This window comes from Squalius cephalus, assembly GCF_949319135.1.
Source record: "Squalius cephalus genome assembly, chromosome: 11".
Lineage (NCBI taxonomy): Eukaryota > Metazoa > Chordata > Actinopteri > Cypriniformes > Leuciscidae > Squalius > Squalius cephalus.
This window is the reverse complement of record NC_137132.1, coordinates 36,063,582-36,080,082: the sequence shown is the minus strand read 5'-3', so window position 1 is coordinate 36,080,082 and position 16,501 is coordinate 36,063,582. Positions and strand designations below refer to the sequence as shown.

At 40.2% G+C, this 16,501-nt stretch overlaps 1 protein-coding gene and 1 long non-coding RNA gene across 2 annotated transcripts in view; both read right to left on the bottom strand.

Annotated features, from left to right (window-relative positions):
• LOC307166921 overlaps window positions 1–16,501 on the bottom strand; it is a 293,883-nt gene that overhangs the window by 77,394 nt on the left and 199,988 nt on the right. The gene's annotated exons all lie outside the window — the stretch shown is intronic.
• axl (AXL receptor tyrosine kinase) overlaps window positions 1–16,501 on the bottom strand; it is a 48,185-nt gene that overhangs the window by 23,323 nt on the left and 8,361 nt on the right. The window contains exons 5-7 of the mRNA XM_079885644.1: window positions 12,495–12,575; window positions 11,763–11,878; window positions 6,524–6,707 (exon numbers count right to left, since the gene is read on the bottom strand). Of these exons, the coding sequence (XP_079741770.1) occupies window positions 6,524–6,707; window positions 11,763–11,878; window positions 12,495–12,575 (381 nt within the window). The remainder of the gene's footprint in view (window positions 1–6,523; window positions 6,708–11,762; window positions 11,879–12,494; window positions 12,576–16,501) is intronic.

The window sequence follows — 16,501 nt, the reverse complement described above, 5'->3', positions numbered from 1 at the left end:
GCCGTCTCTGTTTCTAATCCAGAGCAGCAGAAATAACAACACACACTGGCAACGGCCACGGTAATGGGCTGGAAATAGCTCTGTCTGTGTGTGTGTGTGTGTGTGTGTGTGTGTGTGTGTGTGTGTGTGTGTGTGTGTGTTTGCCAACATCCCAGAAGAGAATTCTCTTAAACATCAGGCTCAAAACAAATCAAAACAGTTTCTTTCTTATTTTTTCTCCATTTCAGGTATGATAGAAAGCTTATTTTTTGACACTTCACCCCGTAAATCCTCGTCCCTGTGCTGGAGACGTCGAGGATCATGGCGTGGCATTCAGATGATGTTATCAGGAGGAGTTTCACGTCTGATTGTTTCCACATGTGTCTCTGGCTCATGGCTGTGAAAAGTGCTCTGCCTTCCTCTCCCATTTCTACAGCCTAACCTTCTCTCTCAATAACTTCTGGGAATTCTTCATTTACATTTCCAGTACGATCAAGCAGACAGTTCAAAGAAACCAGGATAAATAGGAGGACAGGAAACTGGCTGTTACTAAAACTGGAAGGACCAATATGTATTGTTGGGGTTGTTGCAGTTTTGATCCTACTCTATTCATCACTACTTAAAATGTAACCAGGCCATGTTTTACCAGTAAACCTCAGTCAGCACTTTGATCTCTTTGAAACTATGAAACTATGAGTCGAGTGTTTCTTTGAGCACATGTGCTGCGTTACAAGGCCCGAACCTCAGTCTTAAAGCAATTAGTCACAAATTGCGTTGTTTACTGTTTGCGGTTGCACACGGTGTAAAATGTGCTTTCAGAAAGGTTTTCTTTGACTGTTCTCTCGTGCAGACAGGGCAGTGTTTATAGGAAAACACTCCACGTACACACACTACAGAAAAACTCAGTTGCCAATTAACCTTTTACTGCTTAATCCTGTTCTGTACACACACACAACCACATTCTACAAACCGAATTATCTCCCCAAAAAATGCAGGTAGAGACAATCGCATTCACAAAAAGTATATACAGTGTGTACTGAACTGAACTGAACTGAACTGAACAACTAGCTGTTAATGCTGTATTTAAACAAGTTTGGGCAAGAAGAACACAGGGAAAAAGGTGACTCATTCATGTTGCCAGATCTTGCCAAAAAAAAACATAATAAATCAAAACAAATCCAAATGCTTTATATTGAAAATGAGACCAAAATGCCTCATAATAAGTGGAGATGGCAACACTTCAAGAGTGCGCTCTGTGAAGCAGCCTTCAGAGCTTAAACAAATCATGAGCAGTCAATCATCACAATTTCGGAAGTGATTGGTGTTTCATAAACACTCAGAACCTGATATTTAGGGGATTCACTCCCGTGTTTAAATGCGGTTGTGCACATGGCCATAGTGTGGCAGACTGTCACTTGTAGTATGTGAAGGACAGTGTTAGGGAATAGCCAATAATAACTGACATTAAATTGCGTACATTTTCAGTAGCAAAATAATAACTCAGCATTTTTCAAAACAATGTACATTTTCCAGTTCCAGTGTTGTTGTCGTTGTTGCATTGTATTTCACATGTCATTTTACAGCTGAAATGAGCAATCAGAAATGCTCTGTTAAAACATCCTCAAACGTGGCACTGAAAGTCTGATCTACTGTAGTGATTCAGTCCAGACAGTTCATTCACAGGAACATTTTCAAGACACATTTTTCTAATGAGGTAAACACTGCTGTTCATTGCTTATAAGAATGTAAATGTGTACCTTGAAATGCAATGTAAGTCACTTTGGATAAAAGCGTCTGCCAAATGCATAAATATAAATGTAAATGTAAATAACTGGTCCACTACTTTAACTTTTGTACGTTTACAGCATTTATAGCGTCTCCGGCACTGGCAGAGACGAGCAGATGTGATTATGATTATGTAAGTTCAGCTCACAGGTTTAAGTTAATCCGTTCAAACAGAAAGTGCCAAACCAAAATTCGTTGGGATATCAGCGATCAGCTTTGTTTTCTCTCTCTCTTTCTCTCTCTCTTTCTCTCATCCCTTGGGCAATGTGGGACTCTGGGAAACTAGCAAAGAGTATGTTTTTTCTTCTTCACAAACCCCCTCCTCTTTTTCCTGTCCTATCCATCACAGCATTCCTCTGCCCCATTCACTTTTCCCACAGTGTGTGCATGTCTGTATTTCATATACACGGAGGGGAGGGGGGGGGGGGGGGGCAAGAATAAATCAAAGGTCATGTGAGGTCAGGGCAGATGAGACTGGGGCCGCTACATGAAACGGGGGAGGGACAGAAACCAATGTAGCGTGTTTGGGAAAGCAGGAAATTCTTTCTTGAAGAGAATTTGTAGGATTAGTAGAGCAAGAGATTAAAAACAAATATTGCTCAGAGTTTGCTCATTTTTGTAAGCTCAAGTGAGATGGTGTTGTTCTCAGTTAAGTATTAACTTTGTCTAAGATGTTTCTTTTAAAATGTCAAAATAGGAAAATTCAAATAGACACAATTGAATATTTGTTGACACACAAGGGTTAGTTCACCCAAAACTTTTAATTCTGTCGCCATTTACTTTCCCACACATCCATAAGAACATTGATCAACACACATACACACTTCTAATGTGGTAAATGGAGGGTTATTCGCGTGTGTCACGCAAGAACGGTGTGTATGTGGTGTGTCACAAATTAAATCTGTTCATCATATAAAGTGACCGTGTCTCTTCAGAAGACTTGGTTTAAACCACTCCATTCATATGGATTATTTTTACTGTGTTTTTATGAACTATTCGAAACCTGAAGATTTTGGTTGCGTGGACTTTCAATGGATGGGAAAAATATCAGAAAATATGAAAAATAATGGATCTGCTATGCAAATATGTATACTGCAGTTTATGATATCACACATCTGTAAAGTGGTATATACCAACAGATAACCCACTTCTAATTTGTGATTTTTCTTGTAGGGAGAAAGATTGAGAAAAGCAGGACAGAGGGACAGCAAAAGAGGTGCTAAAGAAAAGCTTTGAGTCCGCCACTAATAACCAAAAACAACACCACACCTACACACACATATAAACACACATAACACAGTACAGCTGTCCACGACCAAAACCAATCCTGGAAAAAATGAAACATTTCCTTCTCTCCTCCATTATTCCTGTCTCTCACCCGTCCCACATACTGACGTAAATTATACACTGGAGATTGAAAAGTCGAATAAAAGTAAATGTGGTTAAGCAGAAGACATGGAGAAAGAGAATCACAAGTAAGACCTTTTGACAAGACAACATGAGATGGCATTACAAACCCATTTTACGTCCATATATTGGATAATACGTGTCAGTGTTTGCATCACACTCCTTGTGCACGGTGTTCTAGACCAGATGTGAGTGGACGCGGAGCCAAGAGTGCATCGTGTGTTGGAGCAAGTAATGGAAAAGCCGTAGTGGAGTTGGAGCGGAGTGATTATAGAGCAGTGATGGACAATTGCTGTCGCTCCATCACATGCTTGAAGCATCGACTTCTTCTGGAACTATGTTCATTGCTACAGAACAAGTATACAACGTAGGGCTGGGCAAAATTTTCGATTAATCGTTTTTTAAAATGTGGTCGATTCAAAATCGATTCTCAAATGCTCGATTCTCGCGCTGTCAAGCCTACGCAATTATATGACGCAAAAAATGCTGCGATTTTTAATGAAATAAACAAATTTGGGCTGTTAACGCAATTAATGCAGCATCTGTTAATTTTTGTCATCCTTCGGCTAGTGTTACATGATCCCCCCCTCTTATTCATGTATTAGGAAACACACAGTCAAACTCTGATTTCACGAGTTCACACTTACAAATAATTAGACAGAGTAAAAGAGTATGGTTGTTTGGCGTGCTCCCAGAGTACTCCCCGTATCCCGGGCTGGGACAGGAACTAGCCGAGAGTGAGGAGTCGGGGTGGCGGAGGGATGCAGAAATGGCTGTCGAGGAACGGAGGTGAGTCGGCTGTATATATATATAGTATGATTGGGTAGATCATTGTCACGTGCTCCTCCCAAACTTTGTTAATAAAACATCATTTCGTTTTGATGTTCACAATTGGAATGTAATTGGTTCTATTACTACCTGGATAGTAAGGATATTATATTGAGAGCTAATTGAGCATTTTAGCTGAAGTTTCCTAGCCTGGAAATCCAGACATAAATCTAAAAGATTCATCTTGTGCTCTCGCGAGAACTCTGGATTACCAGGGTAGAAGTGTCCTGCTTTCCAGCGAACAACATCCTATGTGTCTCTTCTAGAGCTTCAGAAGAGACTTCAGCAATATCTCAGACTGTGCTCAGATTTCCCAAGTCTATGATCAAAAGTCGGATATATGAATTTGAACATTTCTCATCAAATTCCTTGAAAAAAGTCCTTGAACTATGCTCTCCACATTCATTTCATAGTAGGGCTGCACGATTTGGGGAAAATGTCATATTGCTATAATTGAGGTCAATATTGCGATTGCGATATAATAAACAAATGGTGTCATGAGTCAACTTGCTTGGTTCTCAAGGAAAATAAATGCACACACAGATTAGTGATAATCTGCCTAAAGAAAAAAGTTCTTTAGTCAAGAGCAGTGAGTGTTTTTATCTGTTCCCTTTGTTCTTTGATCAACTTTAGCGACAGATATAATTAGTGGATACATAGTGGTACTGTCCCTTTAAGACCAGCCGCTGCTGTCAGAGACGCGGATCTCACACGCGCCTCATTCTCTCACGAGTCACAACTCTTCACGTTCATCATAAGACTACTCTTATGTTATGAAGATACTCGACAAAAATACATTTTGGCATAATAGTGTGTGTTATTGTTCGTTCAAGCTCGAAAGAGAGCTGTATTCTGGCATGCTGTTTTGTGCGCACGCACGATATTAGCACAAGTCTTTCTGTGTGTCACAGTCAGGACATTCACAGGCAGCGCGTTCTTTTTTGTCGTATCGCGCATGAATGGTTTAAAAGTATTTGCATGTATGTAACACTAGCCAGGATGCCAAAAATGAACAGATGCTGGGTTAATTTGCGGTAATTTGTTTATTTAATATAAAATCGCAGCATTTTGCGTCATATAATCGCGTAGGCTTGACATCACGATTGCAATTGCGATATGATTAATCGTGCAGCACTATTTCATAGCTTTCAAATGTCACCAAATGATACTGGCAAGGATTATGACTGTTTTCAGGCTTCCCGAACGTCTGTTATTGGTCAGGTAAACCGATCGCTCCGCCTCAAAGAGCTGATGTTGCTGTGATGGACTGGCTGGAATGATCAAACACACAGATCAATGTTGTGGTAGTGCAGCTGTTTACATTTTATGAAAGAATCAATGGCTATTTATTGTTGTCTCTTCGTTTTAAGCTGGGATATGAAAAAGAATTCTAACACACAAAAATAGCACACACCTCTTTTAAATAAAGGAGTCAAAACGAAATGAACAAATGAAAGAGCAATCACTGAGGAATAGTGTTTTCCAAAAGCTTGAAGGAAATTCTTCTTGTGCTTGCATTAACTCGCCAGCGGCCTCATTTATATAGCGTGCGTATGCACAGATTTGAACTAAAATCCATGCCATCGTTCATAATTTATAAAAGCAGTCTTTGACGTGGAAAAGGGCTTAGTGCCATGTCAGGGTCTAAGCAGACATACTTGGTATTTGGAAATCTAAGCAATTCTCGCCGTTCTCAAGTAAAGGGTTTGGACGTTGACTGGTGCTCTTTTATATGTAAATGACATTAATTAGGCAATCTGAAACCATTCAGCTGCACACAATTTTTATAAATCATTTGCAAATTATAGATTTCACATCCGGAAGAGAGGCATAAGCATGTTTTTTGTGCGTACGTTCGTTCTCCGAATCACACGCACGCACACTTGAGAAATGATCGTAAGATCAAATGTAGGATGGTTTCTATGCAACATTTTATTAATAAGGCCCCATGTCTCCATTTCTTTCAGTCTGTGTGTATTAAAGCTGAACTCTCAGCCGTTTGTTTCAAAGAAACATTTCATAATGCCAATTTATGGAAAGTACCCAACACCCACATGCCCACCTCGCTCTCTCTTCTACAAACACTCCTTCAACTGTAATCTGGCATGGAAAAACTTACTACAGCTCAAGTACAGTTACGGCTGACAGAGAGCCAGAGCCAGAGCAGAAAACACACATCAAAACCTGCACATTCACAGACAGGTCTTCAGGACCAAGTGCACATTATGGAACAGCATTTTAGTCATTCCTATGTGTTTTCCCGATGGATTCCAAGTACTCTGGGCTCATCCCTAATGTACATTAGCACATACACCTCTTCATTCATGTCTGTCTCTCTCAGTCCCTGCTCTTCCCGTCCTGACAGTTTCCATGCCAAACAGCGTTCAGTGTTTAGCGGACACAGACCTCACACATCCAGCTACTGTAAACACACTTAAGCTCTACTGACTCCAGCAGAAGACTGCACTGTAACACTGTAATCTGAACACGAGTACGGCTTGTTCTTTCTCTCAAACGTGCTTACCTCCTTCGCTGGTGCTGATGGGAACCCATGCCGTCCAGTTAGAGACACCCTGACTGCTCTGGCAGGCCATCCTGAAATCATATTGGCTGAATGCTTCCAGATCTGAGATCAGACGGCTGGTGTCTGGTGCGCTGACCTTCTGGTTGTAGATCAGCTGATCAGAGTCTTCACCAGAAGCTCTAACCTGAAAGGTATTGGATTTTAACAATCAAGGCAAGGCAAGGCAAGGCAAGTTTATTTATATAGCACATTTCATACACAATGGCAATTCAAAGTGCTTTACATAGAAGAAATTAAAATAATAAAAGAAATAAGAATAATTAAAACAGTTTAGAAAAATAAAATAAAATACAGTACAGTACAGTCGGACGAACATTGGCACAGTGCTCATTCAGTAAATGCACAGCTAAACAGAAGTGTTTTGAGTCTGGATTTGAAAGTGACTACAGTAGGAGCACGTCTGATTTCCTCTGGAAGCTGGTTCCAGCTGCGGCTGGCATAATAGCTAAAAGCAGATTCACCATGCTTAGAGTGAACCCTTGGTATTTCTAGCTGATGTGATCCTAGTGATCTGAGTGATCTGTTGGGTTTATATTCAGTGAGCATATCTGCAATGTATTGAGGTCCTAGGCCATTGAATGATTTATATACCAGTAATAATACTTTAAAATCAATCCTAAATTTAACTGGGAGCCAGTGTAAAGACCTGAGGACTGGTGTGATATGTTCATATTTTCTAGTTCTGCTCAGAATCCTGGCGGCAGCGTTCTGTATGAGCTGCAACTGTCTTATGGTCTTTTTGGGAAGGCCAGTGAGGAGTCCATTACAATAATCCACCCTGCTGGTGATGAAAGCATGCACAAGTTTCTCTAAGTCTTGTCTGGAAACAAAGCATCTAATTCTTGCAATATTTTTCAGATGATAGTATGCTGATTTAGTTATTGCTTTGACATGACTACTGAAACTAAGGTCTGACTCTAGGGACACACCGAGATTCCTGACTTGATTTTTAGTTGTTTGACCCCTAGAGTGAAGGTATGCGTTCACCTTGAGAACTTAATCTTTGTTTCCAAACGCAATGACTTCAGTTTTGTCTTTGTTTAACTGAAGAAAGTTTTGACACATCCAACTGTTGCATTGGCACAGGGAGTCAATGGGGCTGTAATCGTTAGGCGATAGGGCTAAGTAGAGCTGTGTGTCGTCTGCATAGCTGTGGTAAGATATTTGGTTCTTTCTCATTATTTGGCTTATTGGGAGCATATACAGGTTGAACAGGAGTGGCGCAAGAATTGAGCCTTGAGGGACTCCGCATGTCATGGATGTCCACTCAGACTTATGGTCACCTATACTCACATAATAACCTCTCCCATCTAAGTATGACCTGAACCATTTTAGGACTATCCCAGAAAGCCCCACCCAGTTTTCCAGCCTGTCCAGAAGTATGTTATGATCGACAGTGTCAAATGCAGCACTGAGGTCGAGTAGTACCAGCACTGATAATTTGCCTGAATCAGTATTTAAGCGAATATCGTTTATTATCTTTATGAGCGCTGTCTCTGTGCTGTGGTGCGGTCGGAAACCAGACTGAAAATTGTCAAAGGATCCATTCAAGCTCAAGAATTTGTTCAGCTGATTGAAGACAACTTTTTCAATGATCTTGCCTATGAAAGGAAGATTTGAGATCGGTCTATAGTTGCTTAATATGGTCTTATCCAGATTGTTCTTTTTCAGGAGGGGCTTGACAACTGCAGTTTTCAGGGAGTTTGGAAAACTCCCAGAGAGAAGTGAGACATTTACCACTTCTAGGATATCTGCTTCTAAACTGTTTAACACTACACAAACTCACTACACTTGTTCTCTGAGAGCATTTCACTGGGAATCTGGCTTGGAGGGTTTGTCAGTCTCTACAGTAGCAAAAAGAGTGCGTCAGATGATTTTTAATTGACTTATAATTTCCTAGTGCCATCTATAACACTTGAAAAATTCGTATTAAACATAAAAACTTTGCCCAACATCAAAATGCAATAAATGTTTGTTTGTAAAAAAAAAAAATAATCTTTTTTAAAATGATCAAACACTTTCGTTTTTTTTTTTTTTTTTGCAAATCGTGGATATGCAAAATATTAAAGGAATGAAAATCCGTTTGATTCACTCAACAACACTCTCACATGGTTAGTTTACTAAATGGACAACCTACGACTATGGAAAATTATTATTATTATTTTTTTTTTAATGAGGCAAGAAGAAGTAACTTTTTCCTTACTGGTGTGTGGACACACACTGGGAACAAGCCACAAATTACTTGAGGCAAATGTTTGACATTCACTTTCTGTTTAGGGCAAAGAAGAAGCGACCTCTATCACTTCTCCTTTCCTCAGGTTCCTGTGCTAGTGTCAGGATTAAATATATCTTACACGTTTGTTCTGTGTAAACACACAATTATGTCACATTCCTTGTTGGTACACGTATAAACCTAATAATTTTCCAGTGCATATGTAACATACATTTATTTGTTTTGATTTTATGTTGCTGTATCTTTCGCGGGAAGAATAACACAGTTGTGTTAAGCCTGAGACACGCCAAGCCGTCGATCGGCTTATAAGCTTTAATGTGTGCTTTATATACAAGCTTTATATATATATATATATATATTTTTTTTTTTTTTTAATGTAAAATATTTGAAAAATAATGAATTTTTTGAACAATCAAGCATGAAAACATATTGTAGTACACCCCAAAAACTAAATCAAGACTTTGTGCACGGGCATAATAGGACTCCTTTAACATTCCTCATAATCATGCAGCCATCTTCCTGAGCGGGTCTTGGCACACTCCTAGTTATCACACACACACACACACACACACACACACACACACACACACACACACACACACACACACACACACACACATCTTCAATAAAGTCATCTCCAGCTGGACACACGCTGCTGGCACAGCAGGACACATGAAAACACCTCACTCAGCAGGAGAAACATGCTGCCGATGCAAAGCCTCAAAACATCAAACTTCCCTCATAACCAACCACCTACCTAGAGTTATACTGCCTCAAATCGTTCTCGGCTGTAGGAATCACAGAGAAGAAAGAAAGCGAGGGCTTTATAAATGAACAAAAGCTTTACTGGCATGACTAAAAATGATTACAAGAATTCAGGTTGCATGCACGTTCAAGCCAGAAACACAACATAACACAACAAAAATACAATGTGTGAATCTCACGGAAACTGTCAAGAAATTACATTTTAAAAATAAATAAATGTTTATATATGTTGCATAATATTTTGCACAAAGAAAATTATATTAAGGTTATGTGCACATAATTCTGGAATAAGCAAATCTTGTTTCCCAATTCTCATTAATATCAAATGAAAAGCAAGCGATGTCAGAGTAGTTTGTGCAGTATTGTATTGCAGTGCACCATTATTGCTTTTTTACAGTAAGAACATTTTGATAAAACGTGCCTAATTGGCATGAAAATATTTTCACAGTTAAAAAAATCTAACTTCGATAATTATACTGTATAATTAATATTTTCACTATGGATATAGAGATTAAATATGCCACGCATACACACACACACAAACATATATCAATATATGAATCTAAAAATGTGTCTCCTTGTTTCTATTTTTCTCAGATTCTCTGAGGCAGTGTTAAAAACCTCACATGAAAACAAGCTTCAAACGTGTGGCTTACCAAAGAGCGATACAACCGGAAGAACACAAGCTGGACAAAATGAGAGGTCATGCTTTATAATGTGTATAAAGTTTATTGTAATGTATTCTGATGGGGTGAATGAAAGAACCGACTCGTGGTTGAATCAGTGCTGCGGTACGAAAGGGAAGATGTGTCATAGCACTCAAAGCTCAATGCAGAGGTTATTCTTCCTGATTATCTTGAAGGGCTTCATTCTGGAGCGAGGAGTCACACGTGAGTCAGGACTCAGTGATTCAGAGAGAGTCAATGAAAAGAGCACTGCTGGTTCTGACTCACACAGCTGCTGAATTCCCCTACGATGGGTTAGATTAACTCTGTCCAGACCATCGTTTACACTGACCGGACATATTTCTGTATTTGAGCTGAATGATATCTCTATATGCTTAGATGCATGTTTCTTAAATGTGTTCATTTTATTGGAAAGGTTCACAGATGGACATAAATTGTTTCCTCTATTGATTGAGCTTTGTGAATTACAATAATTTTACTGTGGCCAAATGTATTATCATGCACCTTCTTGTTTGTCTTTGATTTTTTTTATATTATATGGCAAAAGTATGTTTAGTTGAACTCACAATATGATATTATTGCGATACTCCAAGACATATGATACTGTAAAATGTTAACAAAAAATATACTGTTGATTAAAATGCTAAATTTGGTATTAAATTGTGGGTGTAAATGAATTGGCTTGGACTTGTGCTGGAAACCCAATGCAGAGGACAATGGTGACTCAAATATTCATGATTCTGAAGCTGAAAATACATAATTATTTGAGATGAATATGCTTGCACTCTGTCTTGACTAGATATAATGTCGTTTAATGTAGTACTGACACTAAAACTCTTTTCTCACACAGTCATTTTTATTTTGGGTGAACTACACAATACATATTGTCACTATCCACGATACATATTGTTGCATTTTTGTACTGCGATATATTATGACATGATATATTGCGTATATCTGTATTGCGTCATTTGAGCTATGTTAAACTTTTTTGGCATTTCCATTGTTCCTCATTTCTTTTTTATTATCCTTCAGTTTCCTCAGGTTAGTGTGTTTTGTCTCAGTTTGCAGCGTTCGGTTCTGTAGATTTGGGGAACCAGAGGAGGGACGAAGTCTCAGACACAAGAGCCTGCTTTTATTAGAACCAGGCACTTTGGGGTGGTGCTCAAGCCAAGGGGAGTGTATGACACACACACACACACACACACACACACACACACACACACACACGTCCTACCAGGGCCCCAGAACATAGGGGGAACTGGGCCTCAAAAGTGAGTCGTACGGGGCCTCTTTTAAAGTGTGAAATGTGATCCTGTAGTCTCCAGCGTGATTCAGCAGCGTGTGTGTGTGGGTACAAGGGTTCTGACTCACATTTGTGGAACAAAACACACACATCACAGGCTTGTCAAAGTCAAACGACACAACAGTTTGAAACAAACACACACTCACTCATTTTGTGATCGATCTACTGAAAGAAAGTTTCTGAAGGTACCTGAACAAAGCAGAGGCTGATGGGATAGATTCCTCCAAAGCCCATGCGCCAAGACAGACGGATGCTTGAATTAGTGACATCTTCGGCTTTAATGTCATGGGGCTGGGAAGGAAGGACTAGACAGAAAGATCAAAGATAGATATAAAACATTTATTGCTAAAAAAAAAAAGCTAAAATAAATGTGTGTTCGCACATTTTGTCCACATTCAGACTGCAGGCAAAATATGCTAATATTTTTGCTCATATGTGGCTGAGATCAACTTTTTCATAACAGTGTGAAGAGCACAGAGACAGGTCTGATGTTTACGCAGCCTCCGTCTGAACAGTCATATCGGGATTCTTGTGACTTTCACATCACGTATCGTCATTCATCACAATTCGGCATGATTTTACATACCGGTAGTTGTTTGTTCAAAGTGAGCTGTGTTACAACGAGAGCACTATACAAGCCAACCTCGAGGAGTCGTGTCGTAAATAATTACATTGTCCCTCACTTACAACTCGTCCTCAACTGCTCACCAATTTCACTGTCTCCCACTGAACATCACCTTATAAATGAAATGTACTATGTATGTTTTAGCTTATTGCAGCATTAAATATTACTGGAATCAATTGTGGCTCACGACTCTCATGCGGTGAGAGAGCCATGAGCTGTCTTCCACACTGTCTTGGCTGACCACTTGTGAATGCCAGGTAAAACAGGGCCTAGAAGCACATAAACGTCCCACTTACCGGTCACAGTGCCCGTGCCAGACGATGCCACGCCTTTACGATTGTGCGCCTCACAGGAGAAAGAGCTGGTTTTATTCAGACCTGTTGAGGAGTGAAACAACATGAGAAAGCTGAGACTAAAAATCTAAAATCTGCAAAGTTGGGTTACACTTAAAGGTATAGTGGAGGATCTTTCCGAATTTTAGATAAGACCCGCCCTCTCCACTTTTTGAAAAGTTTGATTGATTCACCAGAATGATTGACAATTAGAAGGACCAATAGTATAGGTGATCCACCCGGAAGTAAAGAATCCTCCGCTATACCTTTAATTTTCTGTTGATTAGAAGTAATGTTGCACCTACATGTCAACTAACTATCTTAGTTGGGTTAGGTTTGGGTTTAGTAGAATAAGTTGACATGTACTTGCAAAGTTACTTATAGTCAGTAGATTGTCTGTTGGGGAGCATCAAAATAAACAGTTAGCAGATATTAAGCATTATACTCTAATAATACTAATTAGAGTTAGTTGTTGACATGTAGTTGCAACATTACTTTAGTCAACAGATTGTCTAAAGTGTTACCCAAAGTTGTGTTGGCTTGTGGTTGTGGTTGTGGTTGAGTTTCAGAATGTGTTTGTAGGTTAAAAACTCATTCATTTGGGAAATTAAAGAGCTGATTTGAAAAGAGCTACTTCTGCTTTAAGGAAAACACTGAGGAGAGGAGAGCGCACACACACACACACACACATATACACACACACACTGCACATGCTGACATTCACAGAAACATGTCAAATGAAGGCTCTCTTTCTCACACACAACATTCTTCGCACTTTCAGAGAAAATAACGCTTATGTGTGTCATTCAGGAACACTATGTGTCCATTGATGAAAGGCCACAGAAGTTCGATATCAAGGGTCACTCAGAGAGAGAGAGAGAGAGAGAGAGAGAGAGAGAGAGAGAGAGAGAGAGAGAGAGAGAGAGAGAGAGAGAGAGAGAGAGAGAGAGAGAGAGAGAGAGAGAGAGAGAGAGAGAGAGAGAGAGAGAGAGAGAGAGAGCGAGAGAGAGAGAGAGAGAGAGCACAAGACACATCTAGTTTCACCTCATTCTGTTTCCTTCCCCAAAACACAATCTGTTTTCATCAGCACAGATTGAAGGAAAACAAGTCTTATTTTAAACACATTAGTTACTCAACTATTAACCATGTTTTTGCCATATCATACAAACCTGGAAGAGGATCATTGCATTATAATACACTTTCCCACAATACAAATGACCTTTCCACGACAAAAGACAAAATTATCACATTTAAGAAGCATGCAGCTAATTTTTCAGCTATACTTTACTGCCAAAGAAATCAAATACAAACTGGAGTGCCTTTGCAAAACGTGTGGTCGTGATGATAGGGTATTGTGGGCATTTGCTATGTGTTTATTAAGGTGTTGTGTATGACTATCAGCAGATTTATGTGTGTTTGTTTTTCTTGTTTTAATACTGTATCTGTTAGGCCGAAATCCTAATTGCCTGGAAAAGTAATAGCACACGTCTCCTCAAAATGTAATAGCCTACTTAACGTTGCTTTATCAAACCCCTGACCATAAGTATATGGTAATAATAATGTTGCTCGCCTTAGCAAACAGCACTGAATGCTTTAGGAAGTGTTAAATGTTCTCTCTGTGAGGATTGTGCTGCTGCACTGACAGAAGGAATGTTATGGACGGAAAGAACCGCCATTTTAGTTTATGAAATTCTTGAATGAGCGTGAGTCAGTGTGTGTGTGTGTGTGTGTGTGTGTGTGTGTGTGTGTGTGTGTGTGAGTGCAAGCAGAAGTGTTTCATTCCAAAGATGTGAATGCACAACTAATGGTCAGTTATCCATGATGAGTCAAAGCCTCCCTCTCTCTCTCTCTCTCTCTCTCTCTCTCTCTCTCTCTCTCTCTCTCTCTCTCTCTCTAGCTTTCTCTCTCTCTCTCTCTCAATTCAATTCAATTCAATTCAAATGAGCTTTATTGGCATGACTTGTACAGTATTGCCAAAGCATTGGCCATTACATAAATGGACATTACATACACAAATAATCAATAAATTCAATAAATCAATCAGTAAACAAATGCATGAATACATTTATATTAAAAAAAAAAAAAAACACAAAAACACCTATGTACATTAGTACCAACATTCAGACAAGATAAGGATGATTCTGACTTTAGTTTTGTCCACTGGCTGACTCTCGTAGTTTGTGGCAGGCTGTCACATATTTTGCTGCTGTTGTGATTGAGCTGGAGTTCTCTCCCAGAATATGCTTTAATTTTTCTGAATTTGGTAGTGCCATAAAATTTGGTTCTATTTGTTGGAATCTAGTGAAATAGTCTGATCTAATGCTGTAATAGTGATCACAGTGTATCAGGAAGTGTTCCTCTGTCTCCACCTCTCTCTGAGAGCACAGTGAACACAGTCTCTGCTCTCTCGGCTGCCATCTCTGCCTGTGCCGGCCTCTCTCTACAGCCAGACTGTGGTCACTCAGCCTGTACTTGGTCAGGGTCTTTCTCATTTTATGCTCTTTCACACAGCTCAGGTATTCTGCTGGTGTATAGTCTCTTTTCAGGTGTAAATAGAGTTCCATCTTGTTTTGTGCTTTAGTAGCATCTTTCCAATAGTTAATGTAATTTTGTTTTTGTAATTTAATAATTTGGTTGGGCCAGATAGTGCAGTGCTGGTCTGGCTGTAGTTTCAGCATCAGCTGTGAGAGTGCGCTCCGGTGCCGGTTCTGCTCCTGACACCGCAGGGCCTCAGCCTGGTATGAGCTCGGGTCACTGCGCTCCGGTGCCGGTTCTGCTCCTGACACCGCAGGGCCTCAGCCTGGTATGAGCTCGGGTCACTGCGCTCCGGTGCTGGTTCTGCTCCTGACACCGCAGGGCCTCAGCCTGGTATGAGCTCGGGTCACTGCGCTCCGGTGCCGGTTCTGCTCCTGACACCGCAGGGCCTCAGCTGGTATGAGCTCGGGTCACTGCGCTTTAGGTGCTGGTAGAACTTCACAGCTCTTTTCTGGATAGTGATCAGCAGGGGGTATTGTCCTAATTCAGCTCTGCACGAGTTGTTTGGTGTCGCTCTGTTTACTTTTAGGATGCTTTTACAAATTTGGGTTTGCAGAGTTTCGATTTCCTCTTTTTCCCATTTTGAGAAATCTTGGGTTTTGAGAGGTCCCCATATCTCGCTGCCATACAGAGCAATGGGTTCAATTATTGCTTTTAGGATTTTTAGCCAGGTTTGAATTGGAATTTCATGTCGAATAGTGTTTTTAATCATGTAGAAGACTCTCATTGCTTTCGCTTTCAGTTCATTCACAGCCAGATTAAAGTTCCCTGTTGAACTCAGCTTTAGTCCCAGATATGTGTATTCGTGGGTGTGTTGGAGGACTTGGTTTCCTGCTCTGAAGACATATTTATTCTCTCTCTCTCTCTCTCTCTAGCTTTCTCTCTCTCTCTCTCTCTCTCTCTCTCTCTCTCTCTCTCTCTCTCTCTCTCTCTCTCTCTCTCTCTCTCTCTCTCTCTCTCTCCAGCTCAGTACAGCTGGAACAACAACACAGGCTGTATGTGGCACTCTGCTGTGGCAGGTTTTCAAAGGCCTCCTCCTCTTCTTCCTCCTCCTCCTCCTCTTTTTTCCCCCTCCACTCTTTCTTCCTGTCCGGCCTTCCTCTCATCTCCTGCTGCTCTTTCACCAGTAAGCAAAGGCCAGCGTCTCAAAGGATGATTCCCATTTGGAAAACAGCCAGGCAGGCCGCCTGCTACAAAGAGTGTATGTGTGTGTGTGTGCGCGAGAGAGACTGGTCTTAAAGAAAGAATGTCTCAAAGAAAGAAATAGATGACTAACTTGTAATATTAGTCTAAGCAGTTTATTCAAAAGGCCTCAGGTATCTAGATATGGCTTGGGTATCTCCGTCAAGTCTAGGGGAATTTCTTCACACTACAGGATGGGTTACGCACCAAAGTTTAATACTTAGGGCCAGATTTACTGAACAGGGCAGTGAGAG